At 40.5% G+C, this 21,237-nt stretch overlaps 1 protein-coding gene across 1 annotated transcript in view; it reads right to left on the reverse strand.

The window, feature by feature from the left end:
• Nucleotides 1-21,237, reverse strand: part of LOC142149799 (protein prune homolog 2-like) — a 137,710-nt gene that overhangs the window by 69,006 nt on the left and 47,467 nt on the right. The window contains exon 6 of the mRNA XM_075205136.1: nt 14,422-14,516. Within this exon, the coding sequence (XP_075061237.1) occupies nt 14,422-14,516 (95 nt within the window). The remainder of the gene's footprint in view (nt 1-14,421; nt 14,517-21,237) is intronic.

Here is a 21,237-nt window from a genome sequence, read left to right on the forward strand (position 1 = left end):
GATAAAGGCCTCACAGAAGAATAGATAAATAAACACCAGCTAATCTATAGCAAGGTCCACACAAATGGATCATCAATGATTTTCCTGTCAAACACCATCCCTGACAAGATGCACAGTCTCTACTCTATGGCACCATTGTTGTTATAATAACAAATAATGTTTCTAAGATTCTAAGCAATTATTTAAGAAGTGACCAGGGAGCGAGACACAGCATCACCAGGCCCCAAACCTCAATTTGAGGGAGATCCCAGTGGTTCCAGTCCACCCCTTAAGATGCCACATTTTAAGGTTCACTGCGCGTGCACCAGCCCCTGCACATGCTGAAAACAGCAGAGTTGGGACCCCACATTGACAACCTGGCCCCATAGCAGCCGCACCCATTGTAGTGGAGGCTGAGCCACCACTGAGGTGACTGTTTTATATCAGAAAATCACTCCTGTCCATGACCACATAACAATAACATGTTTGTGTACCATATAAATACCTGGACACCACTGTCTTATATAGGTTTGCTATGAAAAGCTTTTGGTTTAGTAAGGAACTGCTTTATTTTTAACTAGATTATCCATTTTATTTGGCATGCAATGGCTTTAAACAATTCTATTTGCAATAAGTTTGACTTTTTACTACAAAGAAATATATTATAATTCTATTGCAGGTATACTTTAGTTGTGCTTTCCTAACCTCCTGAGAGGGACATTGAAGTGGAAGACCAATCTGATTTCCTCCATTATGATTCAGTTTTATGTACAGACAGGGGACAGACTAAGACATCAGACAGTCAACAGGTTATGGCCAATTATATTTGTCTTGCAGCAAGAGCCTAAATCTGCAGTGACAATGTTTATGTTGTGCAATGTACACTGCACTAATACATATATTTATGTCCGTTTATGTTAGAGCACCGTTTTAGTTGCTGCCTCTGGTAGTAGATTTTATAAGTACAACCTGGATACAGATTACTATGACAGGTGAATAGGAAGAAAACAGTAATGATACCTACACACTGTGAATCTGACTGGAGATTTTGATTGACAATATGGTCATTTTAGACCACACTGACCGGAAATGATCATATGTGAGAGCCAAAAATAATAATCATAGCAAAAACAAAAAGAAGAAAAAACAGAAAAATTGACATGTCCTATAATTAAAGTGTCTCACCATTTAATTATTACATTACATTGGGATAATGCCACATCCAAATGTCATTTATTGTCTATGGGCTCTGTAGCTGTCAACTCACATGTTCACATTGTGCTACAGGGTTTGGGACAGTGTCTTGCGATTGTATAGCAAGTGGAGAAATGACAAAATATTAAATATACAAAATTTTAACACCCCCCAGCCTATTTAATAAATGGAGCAAAGCATCAGAATGTAGTCATTATATTATTAATATTACCATGTTTTGTTTTGGTTTTTTTAAATAAATTTCTGCCTCAAATTCATGTATACATGTCCTCAACATATGTTGAAAGCAGGTGATATTTTTAAAAGACCAGTAAACACTTAACAGATACCAGGCAAGAGGAGTAAAACAAAAGCAAAGCAAAACATCCAGGTAAATACTTAGTAAAATTATAAAGTTAAAATGCATAAAGATAACATATAAAAGTAGTTTGGAGATTATTCAAATAGAATTGTTGAAGTAACTCAAAAATAATAATAATCTTGATATAATTATAATAGGACAAGCAATTGTGTAATATTTGTAGGTAAAAGGTATTTGTTTGTCACAACCAGCAGGAATTTCTCTGAATCAGCGGTCGGGCTTGAATCATTGCCTTTTTTTAAAAGTTAATTGAAGTTGATTTATATGTGTACTTTAAATTTTCAACACAATAAAGTTACATATTTAATGTTTTGTTTTTCAGCACAATTAGAAAATAATATATAAATATATACATATTTCAAATGCAACACAGACAACACATTCATTTAAGCCCATTTATGCACATTAGTAACACACCATGTGGCAGAAAGACTAGGACTACAAGAAGCCCCCTTGGCGATATATTTTATGTTAAATCCCTAATGGCCTCTCAATATCTTTGCAGAATATGCACAAAAGTCCAGGGTCTGAAGCTATAGAAATGAATGCTTATTTTTTGCTAAACGAGAGCCCTATGTTTAATGTTCCTTGGATATAAGGTAGCCAAGTAAAGTCGCATTCCAACAGCTCCATACATCATTTATTTTATATACCCTAACTTCGCACAACAGGAAGCTCCTTCTGAAACACAATGTGAGAGGCACGGAATATTATTTTCAATCACACAGAATTACTTACACATGCAATGACACTACATTTGTGAAAAGAAACACACTGTTTGGCAAACTTTAAGCATTTGCAAAGTGTCAAAAGTTTGTTGTTATCTTCAGATGTATTAAATCGTACTATGTTTCTGTCATAACTATGTTTAGATAGATAGATAGATAGATAGATTGATAGATTTAAAAAATCCCTTTCCTTAGGGAAAATTTTTCCCAGCTTGAGAGGAAGCTAAAAGGCCAACTAAACCCCCCAACATTTTCCTGAATGCATGAAACCAAAATGTACTGTTCAGGTTTGTTAAATAATAAAATAAAACATTACAAGCAGCATCCAGACACTCTGCCCCCTCTGCATCCAGACACTCTGCTCCCTCTGCATCCAGACACACTGCGCCCTCTGCATCCAGACACACTGCCCCCTCTGCATCCAGACACTCTGCCCCCTCTGCATCCAGACACTCTGCTCCCTCTGCATCCAGAAACTCTGCCCCCTCTGCATCCAGACACTCTGCTCCCTCTGCATCCAGACACACTGCCCCCTCTGCATCCAGACACTCTGCCCCCTCTGCATCCAGACACTCTGCCCCCTCTGCATCCAGACACACTGCCCCCTCTGCATCCACACACACTGCTCCCTCTGTATCCAGACACACTGCCCCCTCTGCATCCAGACACTCTGCCCCCTCTGCATCCAGACACACTGCCCCCTCTGCATCCAGACACTTTGCCCCCTCTGCATCCAGACACTCTGCCCCCTCTGCATCCAGACACACTTCCCCCTCTGCATCCACACACTGCCCCCTCTGCATCCAGACACACTGCCCCCTCTGCACCCAGTCCCTCTGCCTTCTCTCATGCTGCCCCCTCTGCCCTCTCTCACGCTGCCCCCTCTGCCTTCTCACGCTGCCCCCTCTCATGCTGTCCCCCTCCTCTGCCCTCTCTCACACTGTCCCCCTCCTCTGCCCTCTCTCACGCTGTACCCCTCCTCTGTCACGTTGCCCCCCACCTCTGCCCTCTCTCACGCTGTCCCCCCTCTTCTGTCACGCTGTCCCCCTCCTCTGCCCTCTCTCACGCTGTCCCCTCCTCTGTCATGCTGTCCCCCTCATCTGCCCTCTCACGCTGTCCCCCTCCTCTGCCCTCTCTCACGCTGTCCCCCTCCTCTGCCCTCTCTCACGCTGTCCCGCTCCTCTGCCCTCTCTCACGCTGTCCCCCTCCTCTGCCCTCTCTCAGGCTGTCCCATTCATCTGCCCTCTGTCACGCTGTCCCCTCCTCTGTCACGCTGTCCCCCTCCTCTGCCCTCTCTCACGCTGTCCTCCTCCTCTGTCACGCTGCCCCCATCCTCTGTCCTCTCTCACGCTGTCCCCCTCTTCTTTCACGCTGTCCCCCTCCTCTGCCCTCTGTCACGCTCCCTCTCACTCTGCCCCCTCTGCCGCGCGCCAGCCATAAAAAAACAAAGAACACAGAAACTTACCAATCCGCGCGGCGCCGGGACCCAGCATCCTCCAATCTCACGCAGCTTGTCACTGACGTCGACATTCAGTGACAAGCTGCGTGAGAGAGGAGGATGCTGGGTCCCGGCACCACGCGGATTTGTAAGTTTTTGTGTTCTTTGTTCGCTGCTCTAAAGACAGAAAGTCTTTTGCGATTGACCATTGTACATAATGTAATGTTTATTAGGACTCCTAGGCAATGAGGTGTAAAAATGACATTATATTAATCTCAGTGTGCTCACTTAGGGCAGCGGTGACAGCCGATGTGGCCTAACCTAGGAGGGAAGGCCACAATTGAGAGCAGCGATTAAATAAACTTTACCACTACTCACCATTTGTTGTGGAACTACGGGTCGCAGCAAGTCACAATCTGTGTCAGGTGACTCTAATACTGAAGGTACTGTATTACTGGATCCTGACCCTGTTATTACAGCAGTTTGTGTCTCCTCTCATTGGAGATTCATTGTTTGCACCCAGTGCCGCACGCGGGGGGGGGGGGGTTTCTGAGTCTCTAGAAACCCCCCCTGCGCTAACTAAGTGGCCATTGTCCTATACAGCAGCCACAGCGCTGTCAAAGAAGCGTCCGCGGCGGTGCTGTATTGTATACAGCACCGCCGCAGACGCTTCTTAGACAGCGCCGCGGCTGCTGTATAGGACAGCGCTGTCGAAACGGAGCTGCTGCGCATGCGCAGCAGCTCTCTCTCGGGTTTTTTTTTTGTTTTTGTTTTTTGGGTCGGCGGGGGGAAACTACTGCCCCCCCGACAATCCTCCGTGCGCCGCTGGCACCATAGTGTTCTCAATACTGTAGCCTGGCTGATGATTTGACTTGAACTCTATTACGCGAGTCATCATTCCCGCTTCAAGGTTCTGCGATTCGGATGATGTATACATAGTTTCAGACTGTGAGTAATATTGAAGCAAATTCCCATGTGTACTGTAGCTAGAGATTCAGTGAGTCTGTGCCACCATTTCTGTGATCATATTCAGTGGATTACTACATGTGCTGATCCTCAGAAGTTTGATATATGTGTGAACATTGCCAGTATTATTGATCTGTAAAATACTAGTTTGTATGCTGGGCCTCAGTTGGAGTCTCTGGGAGAAGAGAATACTATGGTAACTGTATCTGAAGTTACTTTGTTGGCTTTTGTTTCTCTCCTTGAACAGATCAGTTATTTTTGAAGATTAATGTAATAATACAGTATATGATATATGATTACTTCATTTCCAGTTCAACCTTCAATCATCAAACCATATTTGCTGTTCTTGTTACACCTGGTATAAATAGTGAAGTGTATTGCTGTATTTACACATACTGCTAAAGGGTATCAGAGGCTAGCAGTCACTGGGGTCTGATCCTGTATACATCTATTGATAAAGTTCTGACGGCAGCCATGCCGGGATTTGTAGTTCCAAAAAAGCTGGAGAGAAGCTGGAAAGCCATCATCTATGTACCTCTGATTTACAGTATCTAAAATGTATTTTAAAAAAAGAAATCTTGTTCAAAGGATATGATCTTTACCTAATTCCTGTTTACAAAACAAGCCAGCAGTGGGTTGGATCAAGTGACAGGCGAGTATGTCATGCGATTAATAAGTGGTAAAATGATAGCGTGAATGAATACATTGTTGGTCACAGTTAAGTATTGATGTGTATACTCTATAAGAGTAATAAAAGTAAACAGCTTTCACCAGCTTGGTCACTCGGTATGAGCCTGGCCCTGATATGATGCTCCATTCCAGCACCCAGACTTTTGGCGGACAGTAAAGTCTGGCCGTGACTCTGATATTTCTCTGTCTCCAAGAGAAGAGCACTGATTGAATCTTGTACCTGCTGGATGTCGACTGAGCTAATGGTGGGAATGTGTACCACGTGACATCTCAGCACCCTCAGCGATCCATCAAACAACCGTCCGTTATCGATTGTTGGTCCATCTCTGCTTTAAATAATGTCTAAAAGGATGCTTTTATAGAACAAAAAGTGTAAATAGCAAATGTATGTAATGTCAGTTAGTCCTCCTCATACTCGTAGTGACTTCATCGCCCATTGTAGTTACATCACACGCTACTGTGCGGGAATATACCAATCTGTACAGAGGTTATGTAAGCTAGAAGACTTCAAGCCTAAGAGAGTAATCTAGTAAAGGGTGATATATTTAGCACCACATCACTATAAAAAGAAAAAAAAATTAATTGACCAAACTCTCTAATAGAGTAAAAATTATTTTATTCCCAAATCAGGCAAATTGTGGTGATAGTTAACAATTTGCAAAATGAGGAGTGAGAATTTAAGTTTTAGAAACTGTTCAGAGCTATGGCCCCAAAAACCAAGGTACACTTTTAGTTTACGGAGGCATCTCCTGAGAACTGACAATAGGAGAGCACCTTTAAATGACCAATGCAGGCAATTAGACACTGGTACAAAACCGAGGTAATTTAATTTTCATTCATAATCATTGCAATTAGGTCTTCTATGTTCTGCTTGTTGGACCTCCATTCAAGCCTTAAGTAAGTAAATATAGTAATGGGACATTAGAACTTTATTTGATGTGTTATAACTGTGTAATACTTGTATTATTCAAATCTGAAGCACTCCTTATATTAGAACCTTCCTATGGTCTAAGCAGATGCTGCATTGCTAAGTGTAGGAAAGGGCACATGCTGATAAGGGTATGGTCAAGGTAGTGTTAAAAACAATGCCTATTGTGCTCTTCAAAACCTCTCAGAAATCTGGAACTCTGGAAATGATTTTCTCCGTGTCTCTTTTGTTCCCTATGTTAGCATCTCGTCTACATAATGAAAGCCCTTTTGTGCGACATGTGCATTTGGATCAGTATAATAATGCAACTAGACAGTTATGTACAACCGGTGCCCCTGTATTGGCATCCCATGCTCGTTAATCATCCAGAGCAAACAAATTTCATTTTACACAGAATCTTGTCACACAAAAAAAATCATCAAACAGGTGATAAAATATTCTGTAAAGGCAGTCACAAAAGGCAAAAATACACGTTTTGCGCTGCCCCTTGCCATGTTTTTGCTTTATTTTTGTACTCCCAATGAACTAAATTCTATACACACACAAAATCCCACAGAAAAGGCTCTACATTCCACAAAATTGTTTTGACATGATTTTCCTATTTTTGATGTATCTGTAAACTGTCCTAGCTTATTTCATAAGATCAGTGTTATTAGACATGCTGTACAAATGTCAAAATGCCAACATAGATCAAATGTAACTTGTATGCATAATACAGTCATGGCCAAAACGTTTGTGACTGACACAAGTATTGGTTTTCACAAAGTTTGTTGCTTCAGTGTTTTTAGACCTTTTTGTCAGATGTTGCCATGGCATACTGAAGTATAATTATAAGCATTTCATAAGCGTCAAAGGCTTTTATTGACAATTACATTAAATTATGCAAAGAGTCAATATTTGCAATGTTGACCCTTCTTGTTGAAGACCTCTACAATCTGCCCTGGCATGCTGTCAATCAACTTCTTGGCCACATACTGACTGATGGCCGCCCATTCTTGCCTAATCAATGCTTGAAGTTTGTCAGAATTTGTGGGTTTTTGTTTGTCCACCTGCCTCTTGAGGATTGACCACAAGTTCTCAATGGGATTATGGTCGGGGGAGTTTCCTGGCCATGGACCCAAAATTTTGATGTTTTGATTCTCAAAACACTTAGTTATCCCTTTTGCCCTATGGCAAGGTGCTCCATCATGCTGAAAAAGATATTGTTTATCACCAAACTGTTCTTGGATGGTTGGGAGAAGTTGCTTTTGGAGGATGTTTTGGTACCATTCTTTATTCATGGCTGTGTTCTTAGGCAAAATTGTGAGTGAGCCCACTCCCTTGGCTGAGAAGCAACCCCACACATGAATAGTCTCAGGATGCTTTACTGTTGGCATGACACAGGGCTGATGGTAGCGCTCACCTTTCCTTCTCCAGATGAAGGGGATTCATCAAAGAAAATGACTTTACCCCAGTCCTTAGCAGACCACTCCCTGTACCTTTTGCAGAATATCAGTCTGTCCCTGATGTTTTTCCTGGTGAGAAATGGCTTCTTTGCTGGCCTTCTTGACACCAGGCCATCCTCCAAAAATCTTCGCCTCACTATGCCTGCAGATGCACTCACACCTAACTGCTGCCATTCCTGAGTAAGCTCTGCACTGGTGGTGCCCCAATCCCACAGCTGAATCAACTTTAGTAGATGGTTGTGGCTCTTACTGGACGCTCGTGGGTGCCCTGAAGCCTTCTTCACAACTTTTGAAGCTCTCTCCTTGAAGTTCTTGATGATCCGATAAATGGTTGATTTAGACGCAATCTTACTAGCAGCAATATCCTTGCCTGTGAAGCCCTTTTTGTGCAAAGCAATGATGACTGCACGTGTTTCATTGCAGATAACCATGCTTAACAGAGGAAAAACAATGATTTCAAGCACCACCCTCCTTTTTAAGCTTCCAGTCTGTTATTATAACTCAATCAGCATGACAGAGTGATCTCCACTCTCACCTGTGTTAACGAGAGAATTACTGACCTGATGTCAGATGGTCCTTTTGTGGCAGAGCTGAAATGCAGTGTAAATGTTGTTTTTGGGATATAATTCATCGTCACGGTAAAGAGGGACTTTGAAATTAATTGCAATTCATCTGATCAGTCTTCATGACATTTTGAAGTATATGCAAATTGCCATCATAAAAACTGAGGCAGCAGACTTTGGGGTATATTTACTAAACGGCGGGTTTGAAAAAGTGGAGATGTTGCCTATAGCAACCAATCAGATTATAGCTATCATTTATTTAGTGCATTCTACAAAATGAAAGCTAGAATCTGATTGGTTGCTATAGGCAACACCTCCACTTCTTCAAACCCGCCGTTTAGTAAATCTAGCCCTTTGTGAAAAATAATATTTGTGTCATTCTCAAAACTTTTGGCCATGACTGTATGTTTACCCACAGTTGAGTAAGTTGACATAAATGGGAGATCAAAAGTAACGTCTCACACCAGCTTGACAAGAAAAAAGTACCTTTATGAGATATAATTATTGAGTTACATAACATATTTGAAACATTTACCTATAAGCAAACAATTGCCTTCACATTTCACTGGGCATATACAAAGTGTATATATTACCATTGTTTTTGCTTTTTAATTATCTTTATTTTGTGTTTTTCAAAAAAAGGGGACCAAACATTATTATATATTGTTACAAACAACAAATTAATCCGAGAGTGTTGTCTTATGTTTGCATTATCCATATACAAAAATTTAAATGGTAATGAAAGACAATAGTCATTCATACATCTCAGCTACAATACCAGAAATCAAATTTGAGCCATCCTATTAGAAAACAAGACCTTAATAACTAAATTTGTCAAAATCAATTAAAATATATCCCCCTTCTGGTGGGTGGGGGAGGAGACAACTCCTATAAAGACACCCATGTCTGCCCACCAAAAGCATAAAGAGATAAAAGTCAAGAGAGGGGAAAAAGGGTGGGGGTCCAATAATATAACCATTGTTTTTAATGCATTTAGCATAATTATATATATTTTTTTTTAAAAAAAAACAACCTTTGTTGTTTGCTGGGCAGCTGAAAAAATATTAGCATAGTAAGACACCCAAAGCTTTTCAGGATTCCGAGATCTACAGAAGGTTGAAAATAGCCCACTTGGGGCCTAAATCAGCATACAGGTTGGGTTTTCTGTGGGGGCCCCAAATGCCAATTACCAGTGTTTTATCTACAAATATCAAGTTGCTCATGGCAGGGCTCTAAGAAATATGTGCTTTCCTCATATATCTGCATCATTAATTATTTTGACAGACAATGTGGGGATTTGAGAACGGCTTTGCAAGTGTTTGCTTATGCCGCCTAGATTACTAACCCCCTGTGGAGCAATTCCAGAATACAGGTTATAATATAACCATTTTTTGTTTGATAAAGAACTTGAGGGCCATTATGGAAATTTCCACACAACTTACTGGCAGTTGCAGTACAACAGAAGCATTAAAGAGTTGTTTTAGTGGAGGTTTCCAGAGAGACTAGTCACAATAACATAAAGCATAAAGAGGAAATTAAATCCCCCAAACATATTTTAGATGCTAATATTTATATTTTTACTGTTACAGATATTTTGCAACCTAGTTGATATATTATTGTATGGTAAACTTGTCATCGCACTCATTTATTATACTTCTCATGTGTCCCTCTTTTAGAGAAACGGTCCCTCTTAAGCACCAATTTCCATCTGCTCCTTTTGTTTCCCTACTGCTCCTCTTTTTTAATTCCCTTTTAAGGGCTTCATTCATTAAGGAAAGTAAAGCAAAAAAAGGAGTAATTTTGCACCTTGGCAAAACCATGTTGCATTAGAGGGGGGAGGTAAATTTAAAATGTTATTGCAGATTTATATTTGGGGTAGGGTATATCCTAGACTTTAAATTTCAGTGTACAAATAAAGCTATCAAGTATTTGTGTGCTACATGAAAAATCAGGCAGTATTTAACTTATGTGCAAAATAATAAACATAGGACATTGTAACATGGTTTGTCCAGGAGAAAACTTGCTCGTTTTTTTTGCCTTATTTTCTTTAATGAATCAGACCCTAAATCTTTATGGATTAACTACTTTAATGGATCCATATCTGTTTGTCTATCTGGTTTCCAAATTAATTATAATCAAACCTACAATGTGTTCTATGGTTAAACCTACTGTATTGTATTGATTTTGTTTCAGTGGTCGGCAGGGTTATATAAACATATTTATATAATTGGATCTGTTTACATTGATGCTAAATGTCCCAATGTAGCCATTTGAAATGTAGGTGGGGTAATAATAACAATTTGCTCTATAAGTGGTACAAGTGGTAACTCTTTTTGAATTTCTCATATATGACTTCTTACTTTAGCCTTTGAACTAATTGAGCTTGAAGCTTGTTTTTGAGGTATGCAGAAGATGTTTATGGGATTCATTAGGAGATCATTTTCTAAAAACAATTGTCAGATAATTCAAGTTGTGATTAAACACGTAAAACCTGAATGACCTGATATGTTTTTCGTTAGACTTATGAAACATACATCTATTCTAGTCATTAGAAATGATGGCATTATTTTGATTTTATGCCATAGAGTTTATGTCAAAGAACTGTCAAGGTTACAGTTTAATTTGGAAAAACTTATGTGAGGCATTGGCATTAGTGTGAGATGCTGGTCAGCTCTAGGCTGGTTGCGTTTGATTCATTAAGGAAAGTAAAGTAAAAAAAAGTAATTAGTAACTTTGCACCTTAGCAAAACCATGTTGCATTGGAGAAGAAGGGAAATTTAAAATGTGATGGCGGATTCATATTTGGGGGTGGGGCATGTCCTAGATCACCTTTAAATTTCAGTGTACAAATAAGCTATCAAGCATTTTCATGCTACATGAAAAAACAGACAGTATTTAACTTATGTGCAAAATAAAAAAAATAATTTGCACCCCTTGCATTGTAACATGGTTTTGTCCAGGAGTAAAATTACAAATTTTTGTGCTTTACTTTGAAGCCCCCTGTCTTTTAGTAAAGGTATGTAAAGTATGTTTGGCTCCTTCCAGTCATGGCAAAGACATAGCAAAATGTCCCAAGATGAAATGGGGTATTGTACTTAATTCTTTATAACCAGTTCCCTGGCATCTGATCGGACATACTAGCCAATCAGCTAGAATCAGCTGGAACAATGTTGATCCATGCTCGTGGTATTTGATAAGTTGGAAGATATAACCATTATTAGGTCAGTCTGTATATAATAATTAAAAAAAAAAATTCATAGTAAGCAAAACTGTCAGAATAGACAGCCTTCAACATTTTATGTTCATACACCATATCAAATGACAGCAAAATATATCTTAATTAATAGAACATTTTAGTGGATAAAATAAAGTGAGATGCTATGGAGTATCAGCTGCAGCCATGATGTTTTAACTCAGAACTGATGGGTAGAGGAAAAAGATGGCTATACCCAATTTTGTCCAGACTTGGGGTTGGCAGGCTGTCTCTTGTTTCATCACATCACATTAATCTATATATTTGTACTAGCATAAAAAAAACTGTCTAATTACTGGTAGAATACATTTACATCTCCTATGTATACAGTGTAAGAGATGTGACACACGTTAGGGTCGTGTAGCTCCATGGTGATGCAGCTGCTTGGCATCAATAGAGAATATCACTTAAAAATGCAAATCAACCATGGTTAGCGAGCATAGTGGTTTGGTTACATGTGGGACAAATTTGCCTTTTTATTTTTTGTTATTAAAAATACTAATAGTAGTAGAATTCTATTAAAATGGGTGGTTAGAGACACTGGTCTGAATGCACTGGAGAAGATCAAGAATGCATACACATATACAAATACATATAAGCAGGGCTGCTTTAAGACTTTCATAGTTTGAGGGCAAGGATCACATTTTTTCTGCAAAAGGAACAGGTAAACTTCTGACTATATCCTAAAAAAATGTGTGTAAGAAGTTTTCTTAAGAGCAAATAAATGTCTCTATTGGTAAACATGACTTGGCATGAGTGTGTTGTCAATATTAGACTTTGAGGAGGAAGAACAAGGGCTAGTTTACTAAAGGGCGGTTTGGTGAAACCAAGGATTTAATAAAGCCCGAACCACTATTAAAACAGGCAGAATTGACATTTTTCAGAACCATCACTTTACAAACTGCCATCCTGATTGTAACAATGATGAACATACAAATCACTGGATTTACTAAGCTGGGGTTGGCCAAACCACCACAAAACCGCCATCCAAATGGACAAAATAAAAGAGGTGGTTATGAGTGGCGAGATTGCTCAAACTGTATGCTGTTTGAGCTATTTTGCCATTCACAACATAAGAGAAAGCTCTATTGAAATTTAAATTATTTGGGCAATCATTATTTATTTATGAATTTAAAATTAACTTATGGGAGAATTATTTTTTTTATATTTTTTTAAAGGACCACTATTATAGCATTATATCATGGGGGAAATGTGAATATATAATAATATTAACTGATTATTAGTGATGGATATAATTATTTATGTTGCACAATTTGGCATTACATAGTAACTGAATAATATAATAATTAAATAATAATAATAATAATAATAATAATAATAATAATTTTGTCCCCTTAATATAATGAATTTTATTCCCCATAAGTTAATATTAAATACATTTTGCCCCTTAATCAATAAATAATGATTGCTCAAATAATTTAATTGTCAATGGTGCTTTCTCTTATGTTCTGAATGGCAAACTAGTTCAAACAGCATGTTTGAGCTATCAAGTCATTCAGAAACAGGTATTAAAACTGTCCAGTCCTGTCTTTTTGATGGCGGTTTTAACCAAACCACCAGCGGTTTGGATTTTTCAATCTGCCACACATTGCTATCCTTTTTAAATCGCAGCCTCAAACCGCCCTATAGTGTGCCCTATAATGCGGCGATTTGGACCACTAAACCAACAGTGATGTGTGGCAGTTTCAAACCGCCACCAACCTCAAATCTTAGTAAATCTAGCCCCAAAGCTCTCTTAAAACAGGGTAGTTTTACAGCTCCAGCTTTCCTAGAACCCTAGATACATTTTGAGCTTGAGTTGTCAGGTCTAATGGTTAAAAAACGGTTTATCTTTTTTTTACTTGACAGAGCTGATGTCATCTATTGCACTTGCATGACACCACTGAACTGAGTTCCAAAACTGAATGCAAAACACAATTAATGAAAATAAAACAAATTTACAGTCATAAAGCATAACCTATTGTCATAAATAAAAAGACATTAGATGTAGAGACTACATAAGCGTTTGTAGTCAAAGACATACACAAACAATTTCTAAAGCCTTATATGTTACACATTATCATTCTATCCTGGCCTTAGCTCAATCGATTGATTAATTTAGTATCTTCTGATCACAGAACATCAAAGGCACTCTAACCCAATTTATTAATTTTCGCATTTGTCTAATGTAAACATTAAGGGACACAGTTTTTAGAACGGTGCCCATACATAAGTAGATCTAGGCTCTCAAACTGATTGCTTAGCGGACGGGGCTATAGACATATGGCACAAACGTGTGTGGTCATAGAGGATGAATCAAGCTATTCTGTGGCACAATTAGTATATTCAGATGATGCCAGCACAAATGACTGAGACTGTGTCTGGGCACATTTTTTGTTAGGCCCTGCAATACTGGGCTACAACATGCTGCCATTAGGTGTCAGGTAATTCAACACCAGAATTATTGTGTTTATATGCACTGTAGTCTCTTTACAGAACTTGGTAATTAGTAGGGTTGTCGTTGTTTTCATCTGTTCACCATAAGCCTATTTGCACATCCCAGAGCTCTCAATCTTATCAATGTGTATTGATTCTCTCCCAAATTTTAGCTTGGGAAAGTGGTATCAGATGGGTATGACATCTTCACTGGAAGAAATAACGGAGTAGACAAAGGGAGGGAAAACACAACTCCTTTTGCTTACCTATCCTCTGTACAAAAGGCACAACACTATCTAGCATATGCAACCGTCTGCATTAGACACAAATGCTATTATATAACAAAACATTTCCTTAGTAAAACTATATATATTTGGATATATATACTGTAAGCATGAGCAATAATTTTCTTATCTTACCTCCAATGACATATGCATAGTTGTAATTGCAACCTTAATATCTCCATCTGACAATTCTTTGAATTCTTTGAGTATGATATCTTCAACACTAGTACCTGTTTATGACAGACTTCATTAGTAAAGTAATATATAATTTTACACAATCACACTGAAGAATACATTATATTTATCATCAAGTCAGAGCACAGTGCACCTATATTTTATTTATACTATGGTTTGGGCCAATAAGGAAGCCACAATTAGGTGTTTCCTCTGATCCAATGATGTAAATATTCATTTTGCTCACTATTTTTGCTATTTATTAAAGGACATAGTTAAGCAGAATAATATCTACTAAATATTTCTTTATTGTAAAGCATAATCAGATCCATCTAACTATCTACTCTGATGGTAATTATTTTCTTTGATGGAAAACAATCACATCCTTATCCACTAATTATTTTGTGTGGTTATTTGTATTTGCTCTATTAAATTGATCAAGCAACACAATTTAATTGTTATTCCTGATATGATAGACACATTTAGTCAGTGAAACAATGCAAACAATGCTAAAAAAAAAATCCTAGAAAAGAAAGCGCTAACAAAGAAAACACTTAAAGCAATATTTTAAAAAGTCAGCAATACATTCAATTTCAAGCATATTGAGCCACTAATTACATATCGTCACTATATTAAATAAACAAAATAAACAGAAAGTTAGCTCATAAAACACAGCACAGAATAATATTTTATTCCTTCAGCGTTGCAGGTTTTAATTGTCCAAGGTGTCCATATTTGGAAATCATTCATACATTGTGACTTTCATGCTCTGAAAAATCATCTTCCACTTACTGAATTCCTTTATGTAATACTTATTACTATTATTATTATTATTATTATTATTATTATTATTATATTAATTAGTTCTACAATATTGTGAACCTGTCAAATCACATGAGAAAAAAATAAATATGTGCCTCGTTTTCGTGAAAAAGAGGCAGAAATGTTTTACTTAATATATAGGGGCCTATTTTCTAAGCGTTAAATCACGAGGAAATGACTGTTTACACATGATTAAGACACATTTTGGTATTGTAGACATTTATCAATAAGATAAGGCATAAAAAATATTGCAGATATTGGCTACGTTAATGAAAATAATGTCAATACCACTGCCCCCATAGTTCTCTAAGCTGACAGCGAACTGGGGTAAGTTACTCTTTGTTTTCATATCTGCATTTATTTTGTCTGCCTTGTATGTCCTTGTATTATGTATGTCCTGTTACCCTACTGTGGAGCATTGTGGCGCCTTACAAATCTATGATAATAATAATAATAATAATAATAAATATTAATAATAATAATTGATCAAATTCTGAAAAGTTAAGATTTCTGAGGATGGGGTTAGCAGTTATTATACATTTCTAAAGTAGAGGAGAGTGCATTGGGTAGAGGGATCTTTTCAGATCCCTCCCCTGTCAGACTGAAGCTCCTCCTTTGCTTTCTGCTCAACCTTATTACAGTCACATGGAGAAAGACTCACATGGGACACACAATATAAAGTAAAGAACAGGTTCCAATGTTCCCCAGAGCAATATTAAATGTATGTGACTGCACCGAGGAACAAAGACCAGAGTGGCACCAATTCAATGGCAGGGATGAAACCATGGCCAGTGTAAGACCTCTGCCTGGCAGGGCCAAGTTCTTTTTCCTATCTATAACAGTACCAGTGTCAGAGCCTGCAGCTTACAGTCATGTGTTCTCCAACGTTATAAACTGAGATTCCTTATCCTTATTCCTTATAAACCCAATTATTATTATTATTATTATCCTTTATTTGTTAGGCGCCACAAGCGTTCCGCAGCGCCGTACAATGCACAAACAGTAGACAGTACAGGGTATTACATTACTGAACAGTAAAAAAAAATACTGACACTTCAGGAGCTCCAAGCAGGCTAATGCGGTAGAGATGGAGCAGAAGAGCTGGTAAGGACACAAGAGGGAGGAGGGCCCTGCTCAATGAGCTTACATCCTAAGGGAGGTTGAACAAAACACAAGTACAGAGGGAGTGAGTTGGCGTATAAAGGAGGGGAGGCGGGGTTAGGTGGAAGGCGGGTAGGCTTTGAGGAACAGGTGGGTTTTTAGTGCCCGTTTGAAGGAGCGGGACACAGACGGATGAAGCGAGGCAGGTCATTCCAGTGAAGGAGGGGCAGCGCGGGAGAAGTCTTGGATTCTGGAGTGGGAAGAGGTCATCAGAGTGGAGGAGAGGCGACAGTCATTGGCCGAGCGCAGAGAGCGGGCAGGAGTGTGAATGGAGAGGAGGTCAGTGATATAGGGGGCAGTGGACTGGGAGAGCGCCTTGTACGTTGTGGTTAGGAGTTTGAAAAGGATTCTGTAGGGTCTGGGGAGCAAGTGTAGGGCAAGGCAGAGAGGGGATGCGGAGGAGGAGTGGCGAGATAGGAAGATGAGTCTAGCAGCCGCGTTAAGAATAGAGCGGAGGGGGGTGAGATGGAAGAGGGGGAGGCCGGAGAGAAGGAGTTTGCAGTAGTCCAGGCGGGAGATAATGAGTGCATGGATGATAGTTTTGGTGGCATCCTGAGAGAGGAAAGGTCGGATGCGGGCAATGTTGCGAAGTTGGAAGCGACAGGCTTGGGCAAGGGATTGAATGTGGGGGTGAAGGAGAGAGAAGAGTCGAAGGTAACGCCTAGGCAGCAAAGTTGGGTGACAGAAGAGATGGAGGTGTTATTAACAGTGATAGAGAGGTAGTGGTGGGAGGGGAGCCTGGGAGGAGGAAAGACAATGAGCTCCGTTTTGGAGATGTTGATCTTGAGAAATCGCGAGGACATCCAGGAGGAGATGGCAGAGAGGCAGTCGGATACACGAGAGAGAAGGGAGGGGGAGAGGTCAGGCGAGGAGATGTAGAGTTGAATGTCGTCAGTGTAGAGGTGATACTGCCAACAACGGCACCTAGGAGGGAAGGCACGGATGAAAGGGAGACCCCCAGGGGGAAGAGGAGGGAGCGAGAGGGGACGGGGGAAGAGTTAAAAGTGTAGAAGACAGGAGGAGAGAAGACCCTGCTCAAAGGAGCATACAAACTAAGCGGTGGGGTAGACTGACAGAGAGACACAGAGGAGAGAGGGAGAGAAGGAGGAATGGATAAGGGGAGGGAAATGAAGGGGAATAAAGGATAGGGGAATGAAGGGGAAGAGTCAGAAGAACAGGTAGGAAGTTAAGTGGGACAATGGAAAGCTTTAAGAAAAAGGTGGGTTTTTAAACACCGTTTGAAACTGGACAGATTAGGGGAAGTTCTGATGGAGGGAGGGAGCTTGTTCCAGTGGAGGGGGGCATCGCATGCAAAGTCTTGGATACGCACGTGGGAGGAGGTGATCAGGGGGGAAGAGAGGCGACGGTCATTGGCCGATCGGAGAGGGCGGGATGGAGCATGAATAGAGAGGAGGGAGGAGATGTAGGGTGCTGTGGAGTTGGCATCTCTTAGCGACACACAAAAGTAGCAATAAAAGAAGCTATATAATGGGCTATATTTACAAATATTAATAAATATGCCCCTTAATTTTCATTCCCACAACTAAAATAACAGGAGTATTTTCAAATGTTAGATTACTTAAATTGCTGTTAAAAATGTCTTTCTCCAATCACTTGCATAGAATGACATAAGGGAAGGATTACAAACAAATTAGAAGGCATTTAAAATGTATCTGGCTATAAACTAAGCATTTCTAGAACTACTATTTGTTAGCAGAGAGCAACAGATTTACTGTACTATATGAGATTCTTATATTGCTTTTCATTAATGATCAACATTCACATTTATATAAAATGATTATAGTATGCAGGTGACAGATAAATTGTGTCTATTTCACTCTCCCTGATGATTTGTTACAAAATAATTGTGAGATTGTAGTACTACAATATTGTCAATGCCTTTAATTACCCTTGTAAATCAGCATGATGATTAACGACCTTAACATTTGCATATTAATATTATTAGCTGCAGATATAGAGAACTTGGCAGAAAATGTTAGGCGATAATGAGAGGGTTCAAAAGAGGGGAAGAAATCAGGTCAAATGGGACAGTGTCACAGGCACTAGGAATTTATACCTGAGTTTCACCTGATGTTATAACTGACAGAGGGGCGGTGTTGACCACGGACCTCAGGGCAGTTAGGTGAATGATTGGAATGAAGATAACAGCAGGAAAGTAGAGAATGTCTTATGAAGTCAATGACTTGCAGCTGTTGATGGTGGAAGGTCAGCAACTTGAATCTGTAGAGAAGAAGCGATATAGCTTCAGACGAGATGAGAGGACGTGAGAAGGTGAAGGTAGCTCGTGGAGGAGTCAGTGGTCTGCGTACAGCAAGTTGTACCACTGTAGTGATGAGGAGGTTGTCCTGGTGCAGGTAGGAAGTAGGGTAGTCGGTGGTCTGCGTATAGCAAGTTGTACCACCGCTGTGATGAGGAATATCCAGGTGTAGGTAGGTAGCAGGAGAGTCAGTGGTCTGCGTATAGCAAGTTGTACCACTGCTGTGATAGGAGGACTTGTCCAGGTGCTGGTAGGTAGCAGGGAAGTCAGTGGTCTGCGTGTAGCAAGTTGTACCACTGCTGTGAGGAGGAATGAGGACTTGTCCAGGTGCAGGAGAGTGGTGTGGAAACGGCAAACTGTAGCTGTGTGGAAACAGCGCGAGTAGAAAGGAGTTTTGTACAACACAAGTAGGTAAGTACAATGAATAGTCTGTCAATATAGTAGCTGGCTCTGCAGTGTGGAGAAGCGGGTCAGCGCGGATATGCAAGTAACAATAAAGTCAATATGATGAGAGCATACCGCAGCTGAGTGAGAAGCTTGTCTGGGTAAACAGGCAATGTAGCATAGACAGTCTATCATAGGTAACTGTACCTTAGTGCAGTAGTCACGTATAGTTCAATAGGTATGCAAGTAAACAATAATAGTCAATAGTGGTTATGCATACCAAGTAGAGCAGGAATCAGCTGGGAAGCTGAAGAAGCGATCAGCTGAGTAGACACGCTGTAGCGGGTATGGGAACCGCCGTTGAGTAGAGCAGGGAACAGCTTGGAAACTGTAGACAATCAGCTGAGTAGACACACTGTAGCGGGTATGGGAACCACCGGTGAGTAGAGCAGGAAGCAGCTTGGAAACTGCAGACGATCAGCTGAGTAGTAATGCTGTAGCGGGTATGGGAACCGCCGACGAGTAGAGCTGAAAGCAGCTTGGAAACTGCAGACACGAGTAGAGCTGGAAGCAGCTTGGAAACTGCAGACACGAGTAGAGCTGGAAGCAGCTTGGAAACTGCAGACACCTATAGAGAATCACTGGGAATGAGACTCCAAGATCAGGCAACTACCTAAGGCTGCAGGTGCCTTAAGTAGGGTGAGGTGATTGATCCATCAATCACATTAGTAGTCAGGTGTAGTTGTTAACGGGACCTGCGCATGCACAGTGCGACAGGATGGCGGACAGCCGCGGTTCAACACAGGTGTAAGCGGGAAAGATGGAGAACAGCGTACCAGAGCGGAGGCACTCACACTCTGGTGAGTGACAGTACCCCCCCTTTTAAAGGTGGGCACAGAACACTTGGAACCGGGTTTGCCCGGAAATTTTAGGTAGAATTTTTTAAGCAGGGCTGGAGAGTAGAGGTCATCAGCGCGAATCCTGGAGCGTTCTTCTGGACCAAAGCCCTTCCAATGAACGAGGAATCGGAGAGTTCCTCGCAAAATTTTGGCATCCAGAATTTGAGATATCTCGAACTCCTCTTCTTGATGAATCTGTACTGGTTTAGGTACAGAAGGAGGAGCAGAAAAGCGATTAATAATAAGAGGTTTGAGCAGTGAGACATGGAAGGCATTGGAGATCCGGAGGTTCTTTGGTAATAGTAGCTTGAAGCATACAGGATTTATGACTTGAGTGATCTTGTTTGGTCCGATGAAGCGTGGCGCAAACTTCATGGACGGAACCTTCAGGCGGATATTTTTTGTAGAAAGCCATACACGGTCTCCAATCTTGAGTGGTGGAATGGCTCGCCTCTTTTTTTCTGCGAAGAATTTATATCTGGTTGATGCTTTCTCAGGGAGGATCTCACCTGAGTCCAGATGGTTTTGAAGTTTTTACAAAGTTTCTCCACCGCAGGAACTTGGGTGGGAGGGAGGGCAGGAAACTCTGGGAGAGACGGATGGTGGCCGTAAACCACGAAAAAAGGAGTTTTAGTTGAAGATTCATGGTACATGTTATTGTGGGCAAACTCAGCCCACGGGAGTAGATCTACCCAATTATCTTGGTTGGCTGAGGAGAAGATTCTTATGAAGGTCTCAAGGTCTTGATTGACTCTTTCGGTCTGTCCGTTTGATTGAGGGTGGTAAGATGATAGAGAGAGTCGGATACCCAAGGTCTTGCAAAGGGCTCGCCAGAATCTGGAGACGAACATTACTCCTCTATCAGACACAATCTCGGAGGGACAGCCATGAATCCGAAAGATCTCTTTAATAAAATGGTCAGCCAAGGTAGAAGAAGATGGTAATCCAGTTAGAGAGATGAAGTGAACCATCTTGGAGAATCTGTCCACCACTACCCAGATGGTATTACATCTCTTGCTAAGAGGAAGTTTGGTGACAAAGTCCATACTTATATGGGTCCATGGTTTGGTAGGGATAGGTAGTGGTTGGAGCAATCCCGCTGGTGTTCTGCGGGAAGACTTAAATTGAGAGCAAATCTCACAAGCGGCCACAAACTCTCTGACATCCTTTCTGATAGAGGGCCACCAATAACTCCTGGAAAGAATCTCAAAAGTCTTTCGTTCACCAGAATGT

This window comes from Mixophyes fleayi, chromosome 1 (genome assembly GCF_038048845.1).
Source record: "Mixophyes fleayi isolate aMixFle1 chromosome 1, aMixFle1.hap1, whole genome shotgun sequence".
Lineage (NCBI taxonomy): Eukaryota > Metazoa > Chordata > Amphibia > Anura > Limnodynastidae > Mixophyes > Mixophyes fleayi.